This window comes from Sarcophilus harrisii, chromosome 2, assembly GCF_902635505.1.
Source record: "Sarcophilus harrisii chromosome 2, mSarHar1.11, whole genome shotgun sequence".
NCBI lineage: Eukaryota > Metazoa > Chordata > Mammalia > Dasyuromorphia > Dasyuridae > Sarcophilus > Sarcophilus harrisii.
In genome coordinates, this window is record NC_045427.1 from 141,135,413 (window position 1) to 141,155,068 (window position 19,656).

A 19,656-nucleotide genomic window follows, 5' to 3' on the forward strand; every position below is an offset into this window, starting at 1 on the left:
AATTCACTTTAGAGAGGAGAAAAGTGGGACCCCTAAAGCTTTTCCTGACTCCAGGCACTCAAAGTACTGTGCCTCTCATCTGCCCTTTGGATAAAATGAATTCCCTCATTGAAAGGTTCTAAGCAGGGACTAAATGGGACGCTTATGCAGGTGATATTATTTGAAGGAATGTTTTTTTTCAGGTATAGGTGAGATTAGATGGCCTCTGGGGGTCCTTCCAAGTTTGAAGGTCTGTGATTTTATAATATTTGTCGGAAGCAATTGCAGATATATAAGTGGATAGGGATGAGGGCTTGTATTAGGATGCTAATGCTGGGAGACAGAGGAATAAATGAGTCATATTACAGAATTAAACTGGATGGCATTTGATCACTGAAAAAAATATTAAAGTCCAGGAAGAAGGAAAGAAAGAAGGAAACAAGGACTATTAAATTCCTATTCTGTGCCAGGCACTGTGCTAAGTGTGTTACAAATTTTATTTGTTGATCCTCATAACCCTATGAAATTAGGTTCTATTATATTCTCATTTTATACTTGAGGAAACTGAGGTCTATGATAGGGGAGACTGGGAAACTCATGGTGCCACTAATAGGAAAAAATGAAATTAGTAAGAAGAGCAGGTTTGTGGGAAAAGCTTTGATTTGGACAAGTTGAATTTGAGGTGCATTTAGGTAATGTTTATTTGATTGATTGATGTAACTCTTGATGTTGTTCATTCATCTCCCTATCCAGGGTCGGATACCTTTTATAATCATAAAGTTGGTAAATCTCCCACTTTCCTATCAAATTCTGCTCTCAGGAATAGAACTGGTAAACTCATTCATAGGGATTGAATGGGACTGGGCCAGAAGGTCAGGGGCAGCTGAGATTGAAGTCAAGGCTAAGGGAGAGCCTCTAGGGTCTAGAAACTTGCACATTCATACTAAGGTATAAGGGACTGGTAAGGATTAATAGATGACCTCTCCAAAAAAGTTTTGAATTTTAACATTAAGAAAGAATTGAATGATAGGCACTGGTCAGGAAAATGTGGATTGGATGTTGGTTATTCTGATTCCACTTTTGTGGTGAGTCTGAGGTTAGCAAATTAAATTGATTTTTTTTACATGCTATGTATGAGGCTGATCTTAATCATGTCACAAGGGTTGTGCTGAAGAATCACTGAAGTACTTGCATTGTATTTCTAACTGCCTCATGAATCTCCTATCTCTGCTTCTCTTGTTGTCATACCTGGTTTAGAGTACTCAGAACCCATTCTCCTTTTTTTTATACAGGCACTATACCAGAATATGAATTCTTCTCCTATACTGCATTTATGGCATTTAAAGGTTAACTCATAGCAGTAGAAAGTTTTCTTTCAAATGTAATCTTTTACATAGGTTATCACTCTTGGTGGCAGAGCAGGTGCCAATCTGCATTGGTAGAGGGAATTTCTTCACTGGGGGTCCCCATGCCAATAAAATCATAGGACTAATCCAAATTACACACAAAACTGATATACTTTTTGATGCTTTTGTTAGGCTCTTAAACCTTTAAATAACACATGCATAAGTGAACATTTTTGCTTACCTCTTGTGTTCCTGAATTTTATGAGAAGCCTGTGGAGTTATGTATGTATGTATAAGATAACTGGCCATCTGCAAGAATGCCCAAGCAAAGGTTCCCAGGGTATAATGTTTGCAAAAATATCTGGACCAGCCTTTCTTCTTGCGCTTTGTAACAGTTTCCATGCTCAAAGACTCTACCATGGCTATTCTTTTTGTTTTTGGTAGTCATTTTTAGTATGTAGAGATTTCCAAAAAAGCAGCAAATAGGCCAATTATGTTCAAAGCAAAAGGCTTTTATTTGATGTGTTTTAGCTCACACAAATTAAAGATACTTAACATCAGATATCTATTGTTGAGGGTAAAGAGGAGAGCTGGTCAGAGCCAGTCATTGCTTCCCTTAATTAAGGATCAACTACCCATGTGACATAGATCCTTGTGTCCTACAGTGAATAATGGACATGCAAGCATGTGTATGCTGCTTTATTTCCATTCTGAAAGGAGCATAGCATTTTTCACTGTGGTGTAGACTTTGGAAGTAGAAATGATTGATCTCCCCATCACCTTGGCAAGAATTTTCTGTTCAGTGAGGTATGCTACCCAACTCTGATTGCTCTTTGGCAAGGCGTAACTGTGCATGTGATTTTTATCCCTAAAAGGGACCTGTTGAGGAATACTTGTAAGGCAATTTACCCTTGTCTTCTTGGTGGGGTTTATTTTAATATACTTTTAATGTACTCTCAAAATGTTTTGGTCTTGTAAAATTGTGACAAGGTTCTGCAAGCCTACTCATTCCCTTGGGAAAAGTCCAGTGAAGTAATGAGCCATGTAAGAAGTAGGAAAGTAGACTAAAGTGCAATCCCCAGGTAGGTGATCTTAACCACTTATTATTTATGTTGCTTATCTACATATATGTCTGATTGAACCTATCAAACTGGAAGCATTTGTGGGCTGGAGCCTCAAATTATCTTTGAATTTACAGGTGCATTTCATAGATTAGGCACTTAGTTAATAAGCATTTATTAAGTACCTACTCTGTACCAGATACTGTACTAAGCACTGAATACATACAAATGTTATTGAAGGGGTTTCTCAAATCATAGATCTAGGGACAAAAATTCTCCTTTACTGTTTAATAATACAACATCTGACTCTTGTGACCCCATTTGGTGTTTTTTGGGGGGGTTTGTTTTTTTGGCAGAGACACTGGAGTGGGTTTGCCATTTCCTTTTCCAGCTCATTTTATAGATGAGGAAGAAAATAGTTAAATGATTAGCCCACAGTCACATAGCTAGTACCTAAGGCCAGATAAAGAATACATCTCAGGGAGATGTATTCCTGGCTCCAGGCCCAACACTCTGCCCACTATACCATTCCTGAAATGGATAAAGGAATTATTAAGAAGCCAAGAAGACTCAGAAATAGTTACAGACTATTGCCCCACTATTAGTGGGGCAATCTGGAACCTAGATCCGGATCCATTAGGAAAAATCCTGAAGACGGCTACTATAAGGGATGTTAGGTCTCATCAGTGCTGAAAATATAACTTGACTGATAGTAATGTAGCATATATGAGGACCTGATCTTTTCCCTGGAGAATATCTCTGCCCCACATTATTTTTATTCAGAAGAAAATTCATGAGGAAGAATGACAAAGTAGAAATTTGGCTTCAAAAGATCTGTGTGAGTATAGCTTCTGCCATTTAATAGCTGTGTGACCAGGAACATATCAGGACATATCATTTGTCTTCTCGGACTTGTCCTCAGCTTCTACCTCTGTAAGAGGTAGGTGGGAGGTGGACTTGAAGATCTCTAAGGTTTCTTCAAGTTCTAACATTGGAAATCTCCACAAAGGCAGGATGTTAGGACCATTGTAGCATCCCAAGTGGACTCCTGAGCAACCAAGGCTTTGTCCCAAGCTTCATTTGGGAGTACAAGCTCTCTCCCTGTGTCCCATGACAGACTCTCAAGGACAGCTGTCGGCAAGAGCAGAGAGCAGGTGAAACTGGATATCCTGTGTTCTTATTCTTCTGTGGGAAAGCCCTGCTAGGCAACTCCCATGTGTTTTTAGCCCTTTGCTTTCCCAGCTGTCTCCCATTCATTCAGATCTACTGCTGGGTAACTAAGAGCCTAATAGAAGCTACCAGTTTACATAGCATCGTGTATTGGATGGAAGACTATATTTAGAATCTGAGGGCCTGTGTTCAAATCTTGCTTCTGAAACTTGCCTGTCTGATTTTAAACAAATCACTTCATCTCAGTTTCTTAATTTGTAAAATAAGATTTGATCTAGATGTTCTATGAGAACCTCTCCAGCTCTAAATCTATAATGCTAAGATGCTATCTCCTCTTTTCTTGACCTATTTTTGGATCCAGATGGCTCTGGAGGGGAAAGTGAGACAGATAACCTTGCACAGCTCTCCCTCACTGAAATCCAATTCACTGGCATGTCATAGCATCACCTCCCTTATGTCTTGGTCCTCTTTAAGAACAAAGGACAAACAACTCTTAAAATATTAACTTAAAGGAATAACTTCGTTTGAGAAGTTTGGACTCTGTGGCTGAGAATGTATTTTGTGTGTGTGTGTCACATACATGCACACATATATTTTTCACTTAAGAATATTTTTTCCAGTTACATGTAAAGATAGTTTTCATGTGTTGTATATTTTTGGCCACTGAAAATTTCCAGAACCTCAAGTCACACTAAGAATTGTTTCTAATCTCCTTATGTATAGGGCAACAACCAGCATGGGAAGTGGAGAAAAAGGCGTGCAATTACTTAGGATATAGCATGAGTGTTTGTGACATCCATGGAGAGATAATTTTTTCCCACTATACTGATTTTTATTTATTTGTCACTCTTGCTGTTAAAAATATTTCTGGAGGCTTGGCAGAGGGGTGAACAAGAGAGAAGAAAATAAAAAAGAACAGTTTCTCCTTTCATTGTGTGGATGAATGACTATAATGAAGATCAATTCTTTTGAAAATTAGGGCTTCTAAAGAGAAATGGTGAGAGTATCTCCACTTCCATGAGATCCCTGATAACTGAAGCTCTAACAAAAACAAATTAAGAGAGAAGTTCAGCTATCACAGTACATCACAGCTGTAATGTGGGAATAGTAACATCTAGCATACCTACCTCGCAAAGCAGTAATGAGGTTCCAGTGAGATATATATAAAGCAGCATATAATTTTAAAGTATTATATAAATATTGGTTACTATCAGATATATCACTAGCAGGATAGGAGGCAAAGCAACTAGCCTACATGTTGAGAACCCTGGGCTCCAGTATTGACTTTTCCCTTCATTAGTCATGGGACCAAGGGACCATGGGACCAATCCAATCTTATGTAGCCACCCAACATCTATGATGTTTCATGGCTGGATATATCATCTTCTGATCTTGATTCCCATGGGACAAATCCTTTCATCTCTCTATTGTTTTCTCATGTATTGAATGAGTATAGTAATCTCTACTAGGATTGTTAAAAGGATTCATAGAGATGTGGGTGAAAGTGCTTTGGGAACTGTGAAGAGATGTAAGATCATAAGAAGAGAATATGATATTTGGGAGCATATGTATATTGGATCCCAGAAGCCTCTAGGTCAGTGGTTCTCAAACTTTTATTTTCAGTATCTTTATCCTATTAAAAATGATTGAGGATCTCTCCAAAGCGTTTTTGTTTATCTGAATTATATTTATAGACATTTACCATATCGGAAATAAAAATATTTTTGAATTTGTAGACCCTCTAAAAGGGTTTCAGAGACCCCCCAGCATTCTCTAGACCATACTTTGAGAACCATTGCTCTAGGTCAACTCTATGTGGCAGGCTCCTTATATGCTTATGGATTTCTAAATAATCTCTTTTCTTTTTATCATAAAACAACTTATAGCAACATGAAAGGAATATCTGTCACCTGATAAGCAGAACCTTGAAGTGTGAATCCTTTTATTCTCTGAATGACCCAAGCAAGTTGTTGAAAATAGAGTTTATTGTTGTCACTGATATTTGAAAATCTATTGAACAAAATACTTGCCCCACTCTCTAAAGAGAGTTTCTGAGTAGATTTTTTTTTTAATACAATCAAAATAACCCATTTGGGATAATTTTTTCCAGATTCAAAGGATATTTTGGTAGGACAGCAAAATTCATTTTGCCTTGTAGTAAAGGAGGTGTTGTAAAGACGACTGTCAACAGAGGTGGGCCTGCAATGGCCACTCCACAAATATTTGTTGGTTGACTGATAGATAATGGTGGCATTTTGAAAGTCACAGATGAAGTAGAGAAGTGATATTGGCAAATACAAACATTTAAAACTTGAAAAGGGGTTATCAAGGACTAACACCATTCCATGGAGATGCTCAGCTGGGATACCATAAAAAAATTCCACAGAATCCTACTTCTCTGAGAGGCATAGGATAATGTCAATACACAGTTGCTATCTGAGCTTTACTGGGTCAGGGAGGCACCATTCAATTATAACCAAGGGATTTCATGTAAACCCTGGCTGGAAGTCTTGGTTGAGGCTGGAGATTTTTATAAGAAAACTGGTATGAAAATATTTCATAAAGAAAAGAAACTAAAGGATGTAGAGGCTGTATCCTTGGTATGTCTTATGTACCCACCCAATATCTATATTGTTTCATAGCTCATCTCCCCTTCCATGGCTGATACATCATCTGCTGTTGGTTGCAGAAAGAATCTGTTGGGACCCTAGCACAGACAAGATCCCCTAAGGATCTAAAACCATGCATGGGATAGTGAGTGAGATCAAAAGTGGCCATGGGAAGATATCATCTATGGTTCTTGGGACTCAGCAAAGGGGTCTGAGGAATCTCATTTTGCCATCTACCTTCTCCCTAGCACCTCATAAACAGGAAATAATGAAGAGAAAAAGAAGTCAATATTTGGGAATAAACACAGCAAGCCCCTGACTCTCTCTATATAGTTAGTTATGTGAGACAGTAAAGATAAACACCAACAAAAAACAGATAGGTTTCCACCCCCACCCCCCCCCCCCCATTTTATACAAGAGAACAGAGATCCATTTAAGCATCCCCAACTTTTAAAAAGCTACCCTGGAAGGATGGCCAATCAGTTAACACCTTCTGGATTTTTGGGTAAACTTCCACAGGACTTTATGATGACTTCCATCTGATTAAAGAAAATACTGCATGGACCACATATGTCAGAGTGGCAGCATATGCAAATACCTGTAACCAAATAAAGGGGCAAGAATCAGTGCATAGGATTAAATGAAAAGATACAGATTAAGAGTCATTCTTTGTTTTACTCTGTGTTTCATTATGCTCAAGCTTACTAACAGCTAACATTATAGAACACAGACCAAACCAGATAGAGGTACAAGCACAGGTGACTTTCACTGCCCCTAATGATAGAGTCAAAGAACCCCATTATAAGCCTCTTCCCCCATAAAGGCAAGTGCCCCATTGTCACTGACTTCAGCCACCATGGTGTGTGTGTGTGTGTGTGTGTGTGTGTGTGTGTGTATACCTGGTATATATAAAGATAAAAGTTATATGGTTCTAGAATTTGAGTTGGAAGAGATCTCAGAGATTATTTAGTCCGATCTCCTCACTTTACAGAAGAAAGGACAAGCCTGAGGTCACAGTCACTAAATGATAGAGCAGGGATTAGAACTCAGATCTTTTGGCTCCCTTGTCTAGACCATTATACATATGGATTTATTTCAAAGTGTTAGCATTATTATAAATTCAATATCTCTCAATAAATATAATCTAATTGTGGAGTAGATAGAGTGGTACGATAAAGTGCCAGGTCTGAAGTCAAAAAGACTCATCTTGTTGAATTCAAATCTGCCTCAGACACTACGTGTGTGACCCTGGGCAAGTCATTTAAATCTATTTGTCTCAGTTTCCCCATCCCCAGAGGGGATAATAATTTAGAGAAGGAAATGGAAACCACTTAGTATCTTTGGCAAGCAGACTCCAAATGGGGTCACAAAGAGTCAAATATGATTGAAAAGTAACTGAGAAATATGGAATAAATAATTAAAACTTGAAAATTCAACGACATCTATGAAATTATATATTTTATTTCATTCTATTTTAATTGCATTTTTAACTTTTAATTTAATTTTACTGGCTCCTTGTCCCCTTCTGAATTTGTCTGGGTACTTGTCAAGTTTTGATGCTGTTGTTGGGTTTTTTCCTTCAGTAATTGTAATTAATATACACATGGGTTATGTTGTTATTTCTGTTTAACTTTATTTGCATTTTGTCTCTTCCCTTTATCTTCTCTTGATAATTTGTAAGTTATCTTTAAGTTTCTCATCAAGGCAAGGGATGAGAAAGAATTCCTTTGAGTCTTGTTTAGGTCTGGGCTGAGCGTATATCAAAAGTTTCTATCTGAAGAGCTTGCTTTTGAGAAGGATCTCTCCCTATCTCTTTGGAATGACCAGCATAGCCTGCCGGAAAACAAATGACAGTTATATACTCATTTGGTCACTTGTGACATTGTAGGTGTTGGGTCACCTTCTATAGGAAGCCTTCCCATATCTCCCTGCTCAGTGCCTTTCCACTGAAATTGCTTTTCATTGCTCTTCTATAAGCTTACCATGTACATAATGACTAGCATTATCACTAATATTTTATTTGCATGCTTTTTTTTTTGCAAAATTACATATATAAAGTACTTTAAAATTTTCAAACCCTTTTGATTATACATTGTTTGTCTGTTTTCTCCCCAATTAGAATATGGGCTCCTTCAGAACCAGGAGAATACTATCCACAGTAACAGCAACATTGCATGATGATCAACTATGATAGACAACTCTTTTCAACAATATAATGATCCAAAACAATTCCAGTAGACTTGGGGTGGAAAATGCTATTCACATACGGAGACCTTTCCCAACAGAACTAGTATGGGAAATATGTTTAAAATGATTGTACATGTATAACCTATATCAGATTGCTGGCTGTCTTGGCTGGGGTGGTGGTGGTGGGAAATTTGGAATTCAAAATCTTACAAAAATGAATGTTGAAAATTTATTTTTACATGTAGTTGGAAAAAATATAATACTATTAAGTGAAAAGGGAAAAAAACACACAAAGGATCTTTGAGGGCAGGGAATGTTTTTGCCTTTCTTAGTATCTCTAGGGCTTAGTGCAATAACCTGGTATATAGTAATCACTTAACAAATGCTTGCGAGCTAACAGAAGACAAAGGAGCTAATCTCTAATCTTTCTAGCTTCTTTTCTAAGGATTTTTTTCTTATATTCTGCTCCAAAGGTCCAAAGGTCCAAAGGTCCATGCTGCTTGAAAAACTATTTACTTTTTCCAGGACATGGATACATTTTCTATTTTCAGTAGCTACTGCTGTTCTCAGGGAGAGGAGAGGACATGATCCCTTCCCTCTGGTCACTTCTTCCTTTAGGATTACTCTAGGAAATTGCCTCCAGACTATAATTTGAAGGGCAGCTGAAAACCTACTTACCTGGAACTCCAAAGCTTTCCCCTCCTCCACCCCAGCCACACATTCACTCCAACATACTAGTCTGCTAAGGTGTATCCTGGAAATAGCGTGCATTTTTGAAGATCAAAACATGATGCTACCTGAAGAGATTGCCCTATTAATGATAGCACATTATCATGAACTTCCAGCTTCTAGTCTCAGTTCTGCCATGAATGAGCTGTGTGATCATGAGCTTGACTTGTCTGAATCTCAGTTTTATAATGAACTGTTTGGTCAGAGGATATTGCAGGTCTATTCCATTTCTTTTTACAATTATATGAATCTTTTTTTATTTTTAGAAATTTCTAAGGAACACAGAGATATCCATTTTTAAGGATACATGTCCATGAATACTAGTGAGGTGATACAGAAATTCTTGAGTTTAAAGTCTGACTTCAAGCTACTCAAAGCTGTCTGGTTTAAGGCAGATCATATAGTAGTCTCTGATTTCCTCAATTTTCTCAACTATAAAGTGGGGTATAAAAAATAACATCTACCTCCCAGATAAGTAGTTATGAGATTAAATGGGATAATATCTATAAAGCATTTAGTATGATGCTTGACCCATAGTACATTCTTAATACATGCTTCTTTTCCCTTTACTCCCTTCTTTCTATCAGATTTAGCCCATTATTATCAAATAGAAAATTTTATGGGAGGAAAAAAACACAAGCAAATTTTGCTGGGTAAAATAAAAGAAATAAAAAATCTAGAGTATGGAATAGTTCCTGGCCACTTGTCATGTCCAAGGGAGGGAACAGGAAAGAATAAGATAAAGGCAAACTCTGCCCAGTTCCCAGTGTAACTCAGGGTCCACTATCTCTCATCATTCTACGCCTTCTGTTTGCCCTGAGCAGCTTTATTTTCAGGTACTGGTTTGGCAGGTGAGACTTTGAAAGCTTATCTACTGCCTTTCTAAAGTGAATTTCAAAAACTGGTTTAATGACTTAAGGACATAAGGTCAGAATATTCTAGTCCAGGCAAGTTATTTTATTCCCTTTGTCCTTCACTGACTTAGACATGCCTACAAACCATAATCTGGGCCCTGTCTCTGCCCTCCCCTCTCCAGGGATGGAATCATGGCTGTAAAAGTATTCTGGTTTTCATTGGAAGAAAACAATAAGTAACCCAAGTTAGCTAATAATAGTAATTTAAAATAAGTCATCCAGGAACCTTTAAGTATTCTCTATGAAACCACTATGCTGGAGGGAAACTAAATGAGGCTGTAGAGAACTACTCTATCAAAATACATTCGTTAACTTACTAAGTGAGGGGTGGAGTCATATGGAGAAGGATGAGAAATGGGTCCTGTGAATGTTGCCCATGTGGGCTAAAGATTCCCTGTTACTTCTAGATCATCAGGAAATCTAGATCTGAATCCTTAGTTTATCTGGCTGACCTTAAACAAGTCATTTTCTTACAAACATTTCAGTTTCTTCATCTAAAAAATGTGAGTGTTAATTTGAATGACTGATTGATGTTTATCAAATTCAACAGAAATCAATAGAGTAATATGGCAGCTGCAAAACCAGAGGATTTTACCCTGACTTAAGAGCAGAGCATTCATGGCTATGAAAATGAGAGGCCTATTGTATGCTTTGCCCTGGTCAGACTCCCTCTGAAATATTGTTTTTAGTTTTGAATGTTGTATTTTAGCAAGTACATCGATAAGTGGAAGAGAACTTGGGATGATGAAGGGTATTAAGTCCATCTCAGACAAAGATAGGCTAAAGAAATTGGGAATGATTATCCTGGAGAAGAAAAGACCTGTGAATAAATATTTGAAATCTGTTGTATGGAAGGGGTATTAAATATGTTTTGATTATTTTCAGATTAGGAGTTATTGATTATTTCAACAGGTGGAAATTATAAGATGAGCAAGGTTGCTTGCTATCAGGAAAAACTTTCTAATAATGAGTTATCAGAATGTAAAATGGGCTGTCTTGGGAGGCAATGAGTTCCTTTCATTACTTGATCCAGAGGTTTTTAACCTGAAGGGCCTGAGAATTTTGGACAGAAAAACAACTACATCTTTGTTTTCACTAACCTTTGGTTTTCTTTGTACCACTATGTATTTTGTGCATTTAAAAATATGATTATGAGAAGGAGTCCATAGACTTTAATCTGCTAAAGGGGTCCATGACACAAAAAAAGATTAAGACTGTCCAAGGTCAAAGGATTCCGATTCCAGGTAAAAATGGTACCATGAGCCCACATTTTTGTAATCTATCCTTGTCTCATGAATTTGGCCCGGGGTAAAAGTCAGGAGTTTGGGGATTCTGGTGCCAAGTTATTTCTTAGATTAGGCCAAGTCACATGGAACTCAGATTTCTCAGCCAAAAGAAAAGGGGGAAGAAATGTCCTAATGGAAAAATCATTGGGTTTTGAGTAAGAGAAACTAAGTTCGAATTTTGGCTCTGCTATTTGACTCTGCTGATTATTATAATTAGCAAAGATATTGGAATGATTTGCCATTTCCTTCTCCAGATCATTTGACAGAGAAGGAAACTGAGGCAAATAGGCTTAAATGACTGTCCAGGCTTACACAGGCTAGTAAGTAACTGAGGCTGGATTTGGATTTAGATGTGTTGTGGTAGAGGACTTGGGTTTTTATACTGCTTCTGATGCTTACTCACACTGATTCATAACTCTTGGAACTATCATTTTTTCACTTGGTATTTTTATCATACAGTGTTGTCATGAAGAAAGTGATTTCTGAATAATAAGATGCTATCTCTCTTTTCTAATTAGAGATATTAGACATTGGGGGACTGAATGTTGCAACATTGCTAGCAGTGGGTTGGGTTTTGCTTAACTGGTTTTTCTTTGCTATAAGATAAGGTTCAATAACAAGGGGATTATTTATCAAGAAATGACTGGCATAAAAAAACCCAACAAAAAAAACCATTCAAAATTATAAAGTGCTATTATATACATTTGAGTAATTATTATTATTTCAGTTCTAAAATCTATGAAACTAAAGGATTTTGCAAACAATCCATCTCCCAGGGTTAGTAATACACACAGGTCTATCTATATATAATGCATGGAAACTTTTTCTGAAAACAGATATCCTAAGCTCAGCTTGATGGATCTGGAGTCTTGTGTAACGATTATGGAGTATCTTCAAATTCCAAGGACAGTTAGGTGTGGTGGATAGAATGCTGGGCCTGGAGTCAAGAAGACCTGAATTCAAATCCAGACTTCGTCATTTATTAACCTGTGTGATACTGGGCAAGTCATTTAATACTGTTTGCCTCAGTTCCCTCATCTGTAAAATGAGCTAGAAAAGGAAATGGCAAAACACTGCATTATCTTTGCCAAGAAAACTCCAAATGGGTTCATGAAGAGTTGCACATGACTGAAAAATGCCTAAACAATTCGCATTCCTACCCTTCCTTCAAGGATCAAGTATGAAGTTACTCCCTTCAGGAAGCCTCTCCTCATTCCCTCAGTTAGTGTTTGGTTTCTGGCTCCTCCAATTATCTTGTGTTGACTTATGTGAGTAGGACTCATCCCCACAAACCCACAAGCTCTTACAGGACAGGGACTAATTGAGATTTTTGCCTTGGTATCCTCAGATGAGGAAATTGAGGTAAATAGAGTTAAGTGATTTTCCCAGGATCACATAGTTAATAAGTGTCTAAGACCTGATTTGAACTCAGGAAGACCAGTCTTTCTGACTCCAGACTTAATCCTCTGAGCCACTGAGACACAGGGCTATCCCACTAAACATCAGGGGATATATTTGAACCGTGGACATTCTGACCCTAAGACCCTAGGACTATAGATCCTCTATTTGCCTTATATACTTGCATATGGTGATGTAGGGAGCAGGGTAAGGTTGCATTACTTGTGATTTTATTGATATATGAAAAGTCACTAATTGTTTTACTATGTGTCAAGTACTATTTACATAGACTTCCTAGTAAGTAGGTTTTTTTTTTTTTAACCAATGCAGATTGATGTTTCTGCAATTTATAGTTTTATTGAGTTGACTGGCTCCCTGAATGCATAAGAGATTAAAATAATTGCATTATAATAACAACAATATTTCATGCTCATAGATTTCTTTACAGTAACAAAGCATTGTTTTCTTTTCTTTTTTTTTAAGACCCATAAACACAAAAGGAAGGGGAGGGTTGGGAAGATATTATTTAACAGATGAGAAAACTGAGACTGAGAGACATTTTTCTTTTTCTTTTTTATTTTGGTCATAATTTGTGTTAGGAAAGTTTACATCAGAGATGAAACTTGAACCTACGTGATTCTGCCTCCAATCCAACTTATCACATCATTATAACATTGCTATACCATGCTTTATACCAACACAATAAGAGCTCAATAACCTATTGTCAAGAGGAGACCACAGATTTTCTCAGTCTTGTTAAAAGACTTGGAACCCAGAGAAGTCAAATTCCTGACACTTCAATCCCTGACTTTGACACTTATTCTTTTCCTCCAGTTGTTATGGTGATGGAGGGAAGGTGGGCAGCATAGACCAAGGCTCTGGAGTCATTTAATACTCTGTTTCTTACTCCCAAGTTTTGTTAGTGCAGTGGAAAGATCAGTGAATTTAGAGTCAGTGGTTATAGATCATATCCCTAACATGTCAGAGGCCTCCAGGACTTCACATCCTGTATTCTCTTTTCATGCAACATTGTCCCCTCTCATTTTCTATCTTTGTGGTATTGTTATATACCTAATCTCCTTTCTGTATTTTAAGTTCTCAGTCAATTAGGACTGACTGTTCCTTCATATCTTTAGTATTTAGTTCTTTCTATCTTTAATCTTCTGTTTTTATTTAAGCTGCTCTCTCTTTGTAGACTGCATTCCCCCATCACTACCACATTGTAGACTCTCTAGCTTCCTCCAAGACTTAGTTCAGATATCACATCGGTTGGGTTTTTCTTAATCTCCTGATTGCCGGTGCTCTCTACCACCATCATATTATATTACTTTGTATTTACTTTCTATGTTCTTATTACCCTTAATAGAATGTAAATTCTTTGAGAATAGAGTTTTTTTTTTTTGGGGGGGGGGTGTCTTTATCTTTCCAGAGCCTACTATCTTAAACATAGTAGATGTTAAAGAAATGCTTGTTAAATGAATGAACTTACCACTGCAGAGATGTTTTCTTGGTAATGTTTAAAGGTTTCATTAAATCCAGCCAATCCAGAATGTTTCTTTAAAGCAATTGTAGCATAAGCTTCTAGGACTGAAGCACTCAGGTAAAAAAGAGCTGCAATCAAATGATAGGACACGTCCTGGAATGTCACAGAAAGGAACCAGTCAGTGGAGAGAAGCAAAAGACCCCATGAGAGGGAATATGCAAAACACAAAAGACGTGATAAAGGAAGTAATAGCCAAGCTATTCATAAGAAGGAATTTCTTCCTTCAAACCTTCAAGGACCTGTGACTTCATTGGTAGGTTACCCCCTTGGGAGGTAATTTTAATAACTGCATTTCTATATAATTTACTTCTTTCATAATCTTGGATCTATAGGCATCACCAGACTTCCAGAGGGTGGGCACAGCACCAGAAAGGTTAAGAAGAAATTGTGTCCTGGTCAAGAACTTGGTCTCAGTTTGAAAGGCAGTTAGTTAAACGTGGCTTTCCCTATTGCTAGGAAGAAAGAAAATCAAACCAAATGTCACTGGATATCTCCCTTTCCCCTTTATCACAAGCTAGCAATAGGCAACTCAGAGAGCTGTCCCTGGAAACTTCATTGCCTCCCCTCAGGAATCATTTCCAACTACTTCAAATTCTTGGAGGCAGAGATAATTTTAATGGTGTATGTAGTGATGTGACATTTTATTAATGTCGCCATTTCTATTTGGAAGGGACCTCAGAGGCCACTGAGTCTAACTTACTTATTTTAAAAGTGGATCTTTTATTAATCATTTTTACTTATATATGCCTATATTTATTTATTACATATCCTTTCCTCTCTCCTTGAGAGCTATGTCTTTTAACAAATAAATTTTTTTACTGTGTGGACCACAACATAGCATTCTCAATCTTTCTGTTGTTGTTTGCTTGTATTTTGTTTTGTTTTCTCAATTTTTTTTCCTTCTTGATCCAATTTTTCTTGTGTAGCAAGATAATTGTATAAATATGTACACATATATTGGATTTAACATATATTTTAACATTTAACTTGTATTGGACTACCTGCCATCTAGGGGAGGGTGTCAGGGGAAGGAAAGAATAATTTGGAACAAAAGGCTTTGCAAGGATCAATGTTGAAAAATTATCCATGCATATGTTTTGTAAATAAAAAGCTTTAATTAAAAAAGAAAGAAAATTATGGATTAAAAAAATTAATTTTTTGAAGGGAATAGGAAAAAGTTGCAGCAAAATAATCAACACATCCAAAAAAAAAAGAAAAAAGAAAAAAGAAAAATCTGACATTCTAAGCAAAGTTCCATGCCTTCTTGACCTCCACTTCTGCAAAGGAACCAAAGTTGGCCTTTTCAATTTTGCAATATTCATCTTCAGGTGATTTTTGGTGATTTGGTGATTTGGTGGGTATGGTGATTGGTGAATTTTGGTGATTTGGTGATTTGGTGACTGGTTTTGGTCTTTCCATTTCCGTAATTGATTATTTGTTCTTTGCATCAGTTATATGTAAATCTTTCTAAGTGTATCTAAACTTACGTTCATTGTTTCTTATAGCACAGTAATATTCGGTTTTGTTCACATATCCCAATTTATTTAGCCATTTCCCATTGATAGGGATTCACTTTTTTTTTGTTTTTGGTCAAAGACCTTGGGGTCTATGTCTAGCAGTAGAATTTCTGATCATCTCTAGTCTCTCCTCTCTAGTCACTTCCTTTTCATAATTCCAAATTGCTTGGCAGAATGACTACCAACTTACAGTTCCACCAACAATGTATCAGCAAGCCTGTCTCTAGACAACTTTTCTAATATGAACTATTCTTATTTTTGGACATTTTTGAAGACTGGTTGAGTGTGAGATCATCTCCCTTATTTTAAAGAAAGAGTCCCAGAGTGGTTGAGCCATTTGCCCAAACTCACCCAGGTACGTAAGTGGCAGAGACAAGATTAAAACTCAGGCTCTATGACTCAAAATCCAACATTCTTTATGCTACATCATATTTACTTAACCCTGGAGCACTTCCACTTTTGAGTGTGCTTGCCAGGGCATAGGGTAGAAGTTTCCATTTGTAGCCCAGAGAATCTTCTAAGACAAGCACTGGCTCAGTGCTAAGGGATCAAGACAGCAGGATTAAACACAATGAAAGCAATATTATTGTACGCTGGTTGCTTTATAATAGCAGATTTTTTCCCCTCTTTTTTGAGACTCATGATCACCCAATGAGGGCTAGGGAAGATAATACTGTCCCCATTTTTAAAAAATGAGAAAACTGAGACTGAGGGGCAATATTCTTATTTCACTTTAAATTGGTCATAATTTGTATATTTAGCAAAGTGTTTTAAAAGTATTATTTTATTCTAGTTATTTGTGGTAGAAGCAAAAAGAGGTAAAGTGAATTAGTAGGAGGTTTAAAGAGGTAAATATTAGCAAGGTCACATAGAATCTCTACAGACTAATTATTCAGAAGAACTATATGTAATGTTTTGCCATTATGGTTCCATTGTAATGTTTCACCCTAGTTTTTAGCTGGGCTTTTAGGGGGCTGGATCAGTAGTACACAAGCTCTGATTTATTCCCACTCAACTGGAAGTATTTTGAGCACCAATCATTTATTGACTCTTCATATATTGACCTATCATGTCATGACTGACATATATTAAGCTAAATTTGGAGAAAATTTTCAGTCACAGTCATCTCTCAAAGACAATTTATGAAGCTTCAGAAGATTATCTCTTATAAGAATATAAGCACCTTGAGGGTAGGAACTGTTTAATCTTTGGTTCTGGATGCCCAGGAGACATTTAATAAATACTTTTTGATTGATTAATAGTATAGGGTAAGGAAGTACACAGGAAGCACACATAAGTAGGGAAGAACACAGAACTTAGGTTCAGATGACTTGGCTTTGAGCACTGGCTACACTATTAACATTCTACATAACCACGATGAAGTCATTTCATTTCTCTGGACTGTTAAAAGAAAAAAAAACTTGGGGTGGGGGGAGAGGAGTGTGATTCTAGGATCTGGGACTTTTAACATTTTTGGTGTCACAGTTCCTTTGGCCATCTGGTGAGACCTATGGATCACTTCTCATGATCATATTTTTTAAATGTATAAAATAAAATGCAGAGTATTATAAAAGGAAACCCATTATATTGAAATACAATTATCAAAATATTTACAAAAACAAGTTCATTAGCTCAGATTAAGAATACCTAGATCATACTATCTCCAAGGTCCCTTCTATGCTTTAGCACTGGAAGCACCCAACCCAATAAAACCATAGATATTTGAGGAATGTAAGACATAATATAGTCAGTGAACCAAGTTTCCTAGGAAGGCAAGCTTCCCTAAAGATAGAGGTCTTAGCCTAAAGAAGGCTGACAGTCTTCTCCCAATAGCAATATGAACATATGTGCAAGTAGAAAAGGAGTTTGACTCACCAAGGGTATCCAGGAAGCATCTCCACCATGAGCACCGACAAAGTAGAGGAAGAGCAAGATGGTTGTGGCCACGAAGCAGAACACTGACACAAACATGACCCAGCCCTGAACCATTGGGAATGGTACTCTAGAAGAGGCCACCAGAATCCAGACCAAGCCTCCAAATATCTGCAAAGAAAACCGGAAAGGAGAAAGATTCATAAAGTAGGCTGTGAATTGGGTAGAGGCATTTGAAGGATCTATGAACTCAGAATTAGTAGGAATGAATGAAATTTGGATCCCGTGGGTTTGAAGGGTGGTGAAGAAAAGATGGAAATTCTTACTTAAAATGATTTATCCCTTTATCTTTCATAACATAAATTATTAGTTTTATCTTTGTTTTCCTAATTCTCTGATGTTATCTGCCTATTTGGGTTCCTCTATCCCTTCTTGCCCAGAAGTCAATCCTGAGATTTCAATGGGATAGAGAATTCCTGTGAGGAAAATCTTTCTAGCAAAGCAGATCAGCACCTACTCTGCAAGTTAAATTTTTAAAATTTCTGCTGTCAAGGAGCTTGCTAGAAAACCCTTTCTTTCTGATTCTGCCTATATAATTCTTATCTATCTCCCAAGGCTTAATTCAAATGATATCTCCCTGCTCTATTCTCATTGCCCAGCTAGAAGTAAGCATAACACTTTGTACTTCTTTCTGTATGACAGTCATCTATTAGCTATCACTTCCAGTTCTCTGTGAATGAATTGAGAAAGCATTCACTCTCTTTTTCCCTTTGTCTCTCTTGATAGAATATAAGCTCCTTGAGGGCAAGGATAGTTTTTCTTTGGAATTGATAGCATGACATGGGAGACCCAGAGACAGGACCAGCATGGGGTGCCCACAGCAAAGAAGGTTCTGTACTCTATGAGCAAAGCAGAATTGCAGTAGCTCAAAAGAAATATATGATGTGCAAATTTGGAAATATTTCTATTCCAGATGTTTATGCCTGACTTGTAGTTTTTGTAGCTCATATTGACCTTACCAATCATAATGGGACACACTGTATTTTGACTGCAATATAGTATTCCATTTTGGTTCTCTTCAAAAATGAGGGCCAACAACCAGTTTTACTTTCATCCTTGTACCCTCAATACCTAATACAGTGCCCAGCACATAGGATAGGAATAGAGATTAGAATTGTGATTTCAGTAGCATCTTCCTCAGGTGAAGAAACTCCCTTTACCAACTCAGTTGTTGCTGAGAGGTATCAAGAGCATTGAGAGGTTAAATGACTTGCCAGAATTACAAAATCTTTATTTGTCAGAAGTGAGATTTTTTGAACCTAGGATTCCTGGCTTTGAGGCCAGCTCTTTGTCCTTTATGGCAAAATACTTTTGTACAACTCATAGTAGACATAAATACTTATAGACTAATTGCTTCATTCAAGTCGAGCACAGGACCAAGGACAGATCCCCTGGAACTGTTTTCTAGAGAGCTTTTCTATCATTGATCCATTATAAATCACTACTTTTGGGATCTGATCATTGAACCAATTTTGAATTCACCTATTATTTTCTAAGTCTGTGAGGTAAGTGGAAGTTACTTATTTGAGAGTACATAAATGGAATAAAAAAAAAAAAGAGCCAGTGGCCAAGAATAAGAAATTTGGTATGACAAAGTCCGCCAACCAAAAACATTTTAGTACTTTTCCACACAAAGTTGTGTTTTCCCCACAGTAGACACTTAATAGATAGTTGTTGAATTGAATAAATTATGAGAAGTACAGAAAAAAAGAGTAATTCCATCTATTTTGGCATGCTATGGAAAATTCTTTGTGGACTAGAGAGAAACTCTAAAGATCCATTTAGACCAGCAGGCATAAAAAAGGAAGAGATATTAGTTAGATTGAATATATACCTGGTTAAAAAATATACGTACTTTAAAAAAAATTCAACCTGAGACTGTACTGGTATAAGAAATTTTTCTTTTTGCCATTTGTAGTTTTAAAGTTGGGAACATTGAGAGTTTAAATAATTTGCCCAGAATTATGCAGCAATATGTATCAAGA

General features: G+C 37.0%; 1 protein-coding gene across 1 annotated transcript in view; it reads right to left on the reverse strand.

The window, feature by feature from the left end:
- Positions 1 to 5,523: 5,523 nt before the first annotated feature.
- MAL (mal, T cell differentiation protein) overlaps positions 5,524 to 19,656 on the reverse strand; it is a 44,504-nt gene continuing 30,371 nt past the window's right edge. The window contains exons 2-4 of the mRNA XM_003758108.4: positions 17,615 to 17,782; positions 14,169 to 14,315; positions 5,524 to 6,763 (exon numbers count right to left, since the gene is read on the reverse strand). Of these exons, the coding sequence (XP_003758156.1) occupies positions 6,689 to 6,763; positions 14,169 to 14,315; positions 17,615 to 17,782 (390 nt within the window). The 3' untranslated portion in view covers positions 5,524 to 6,688. The remainder of the gene's footprint in view (positions 6,764 to 14,168; positions 14,316 to 17,614; positions 17,783 to 19,656) is intronic.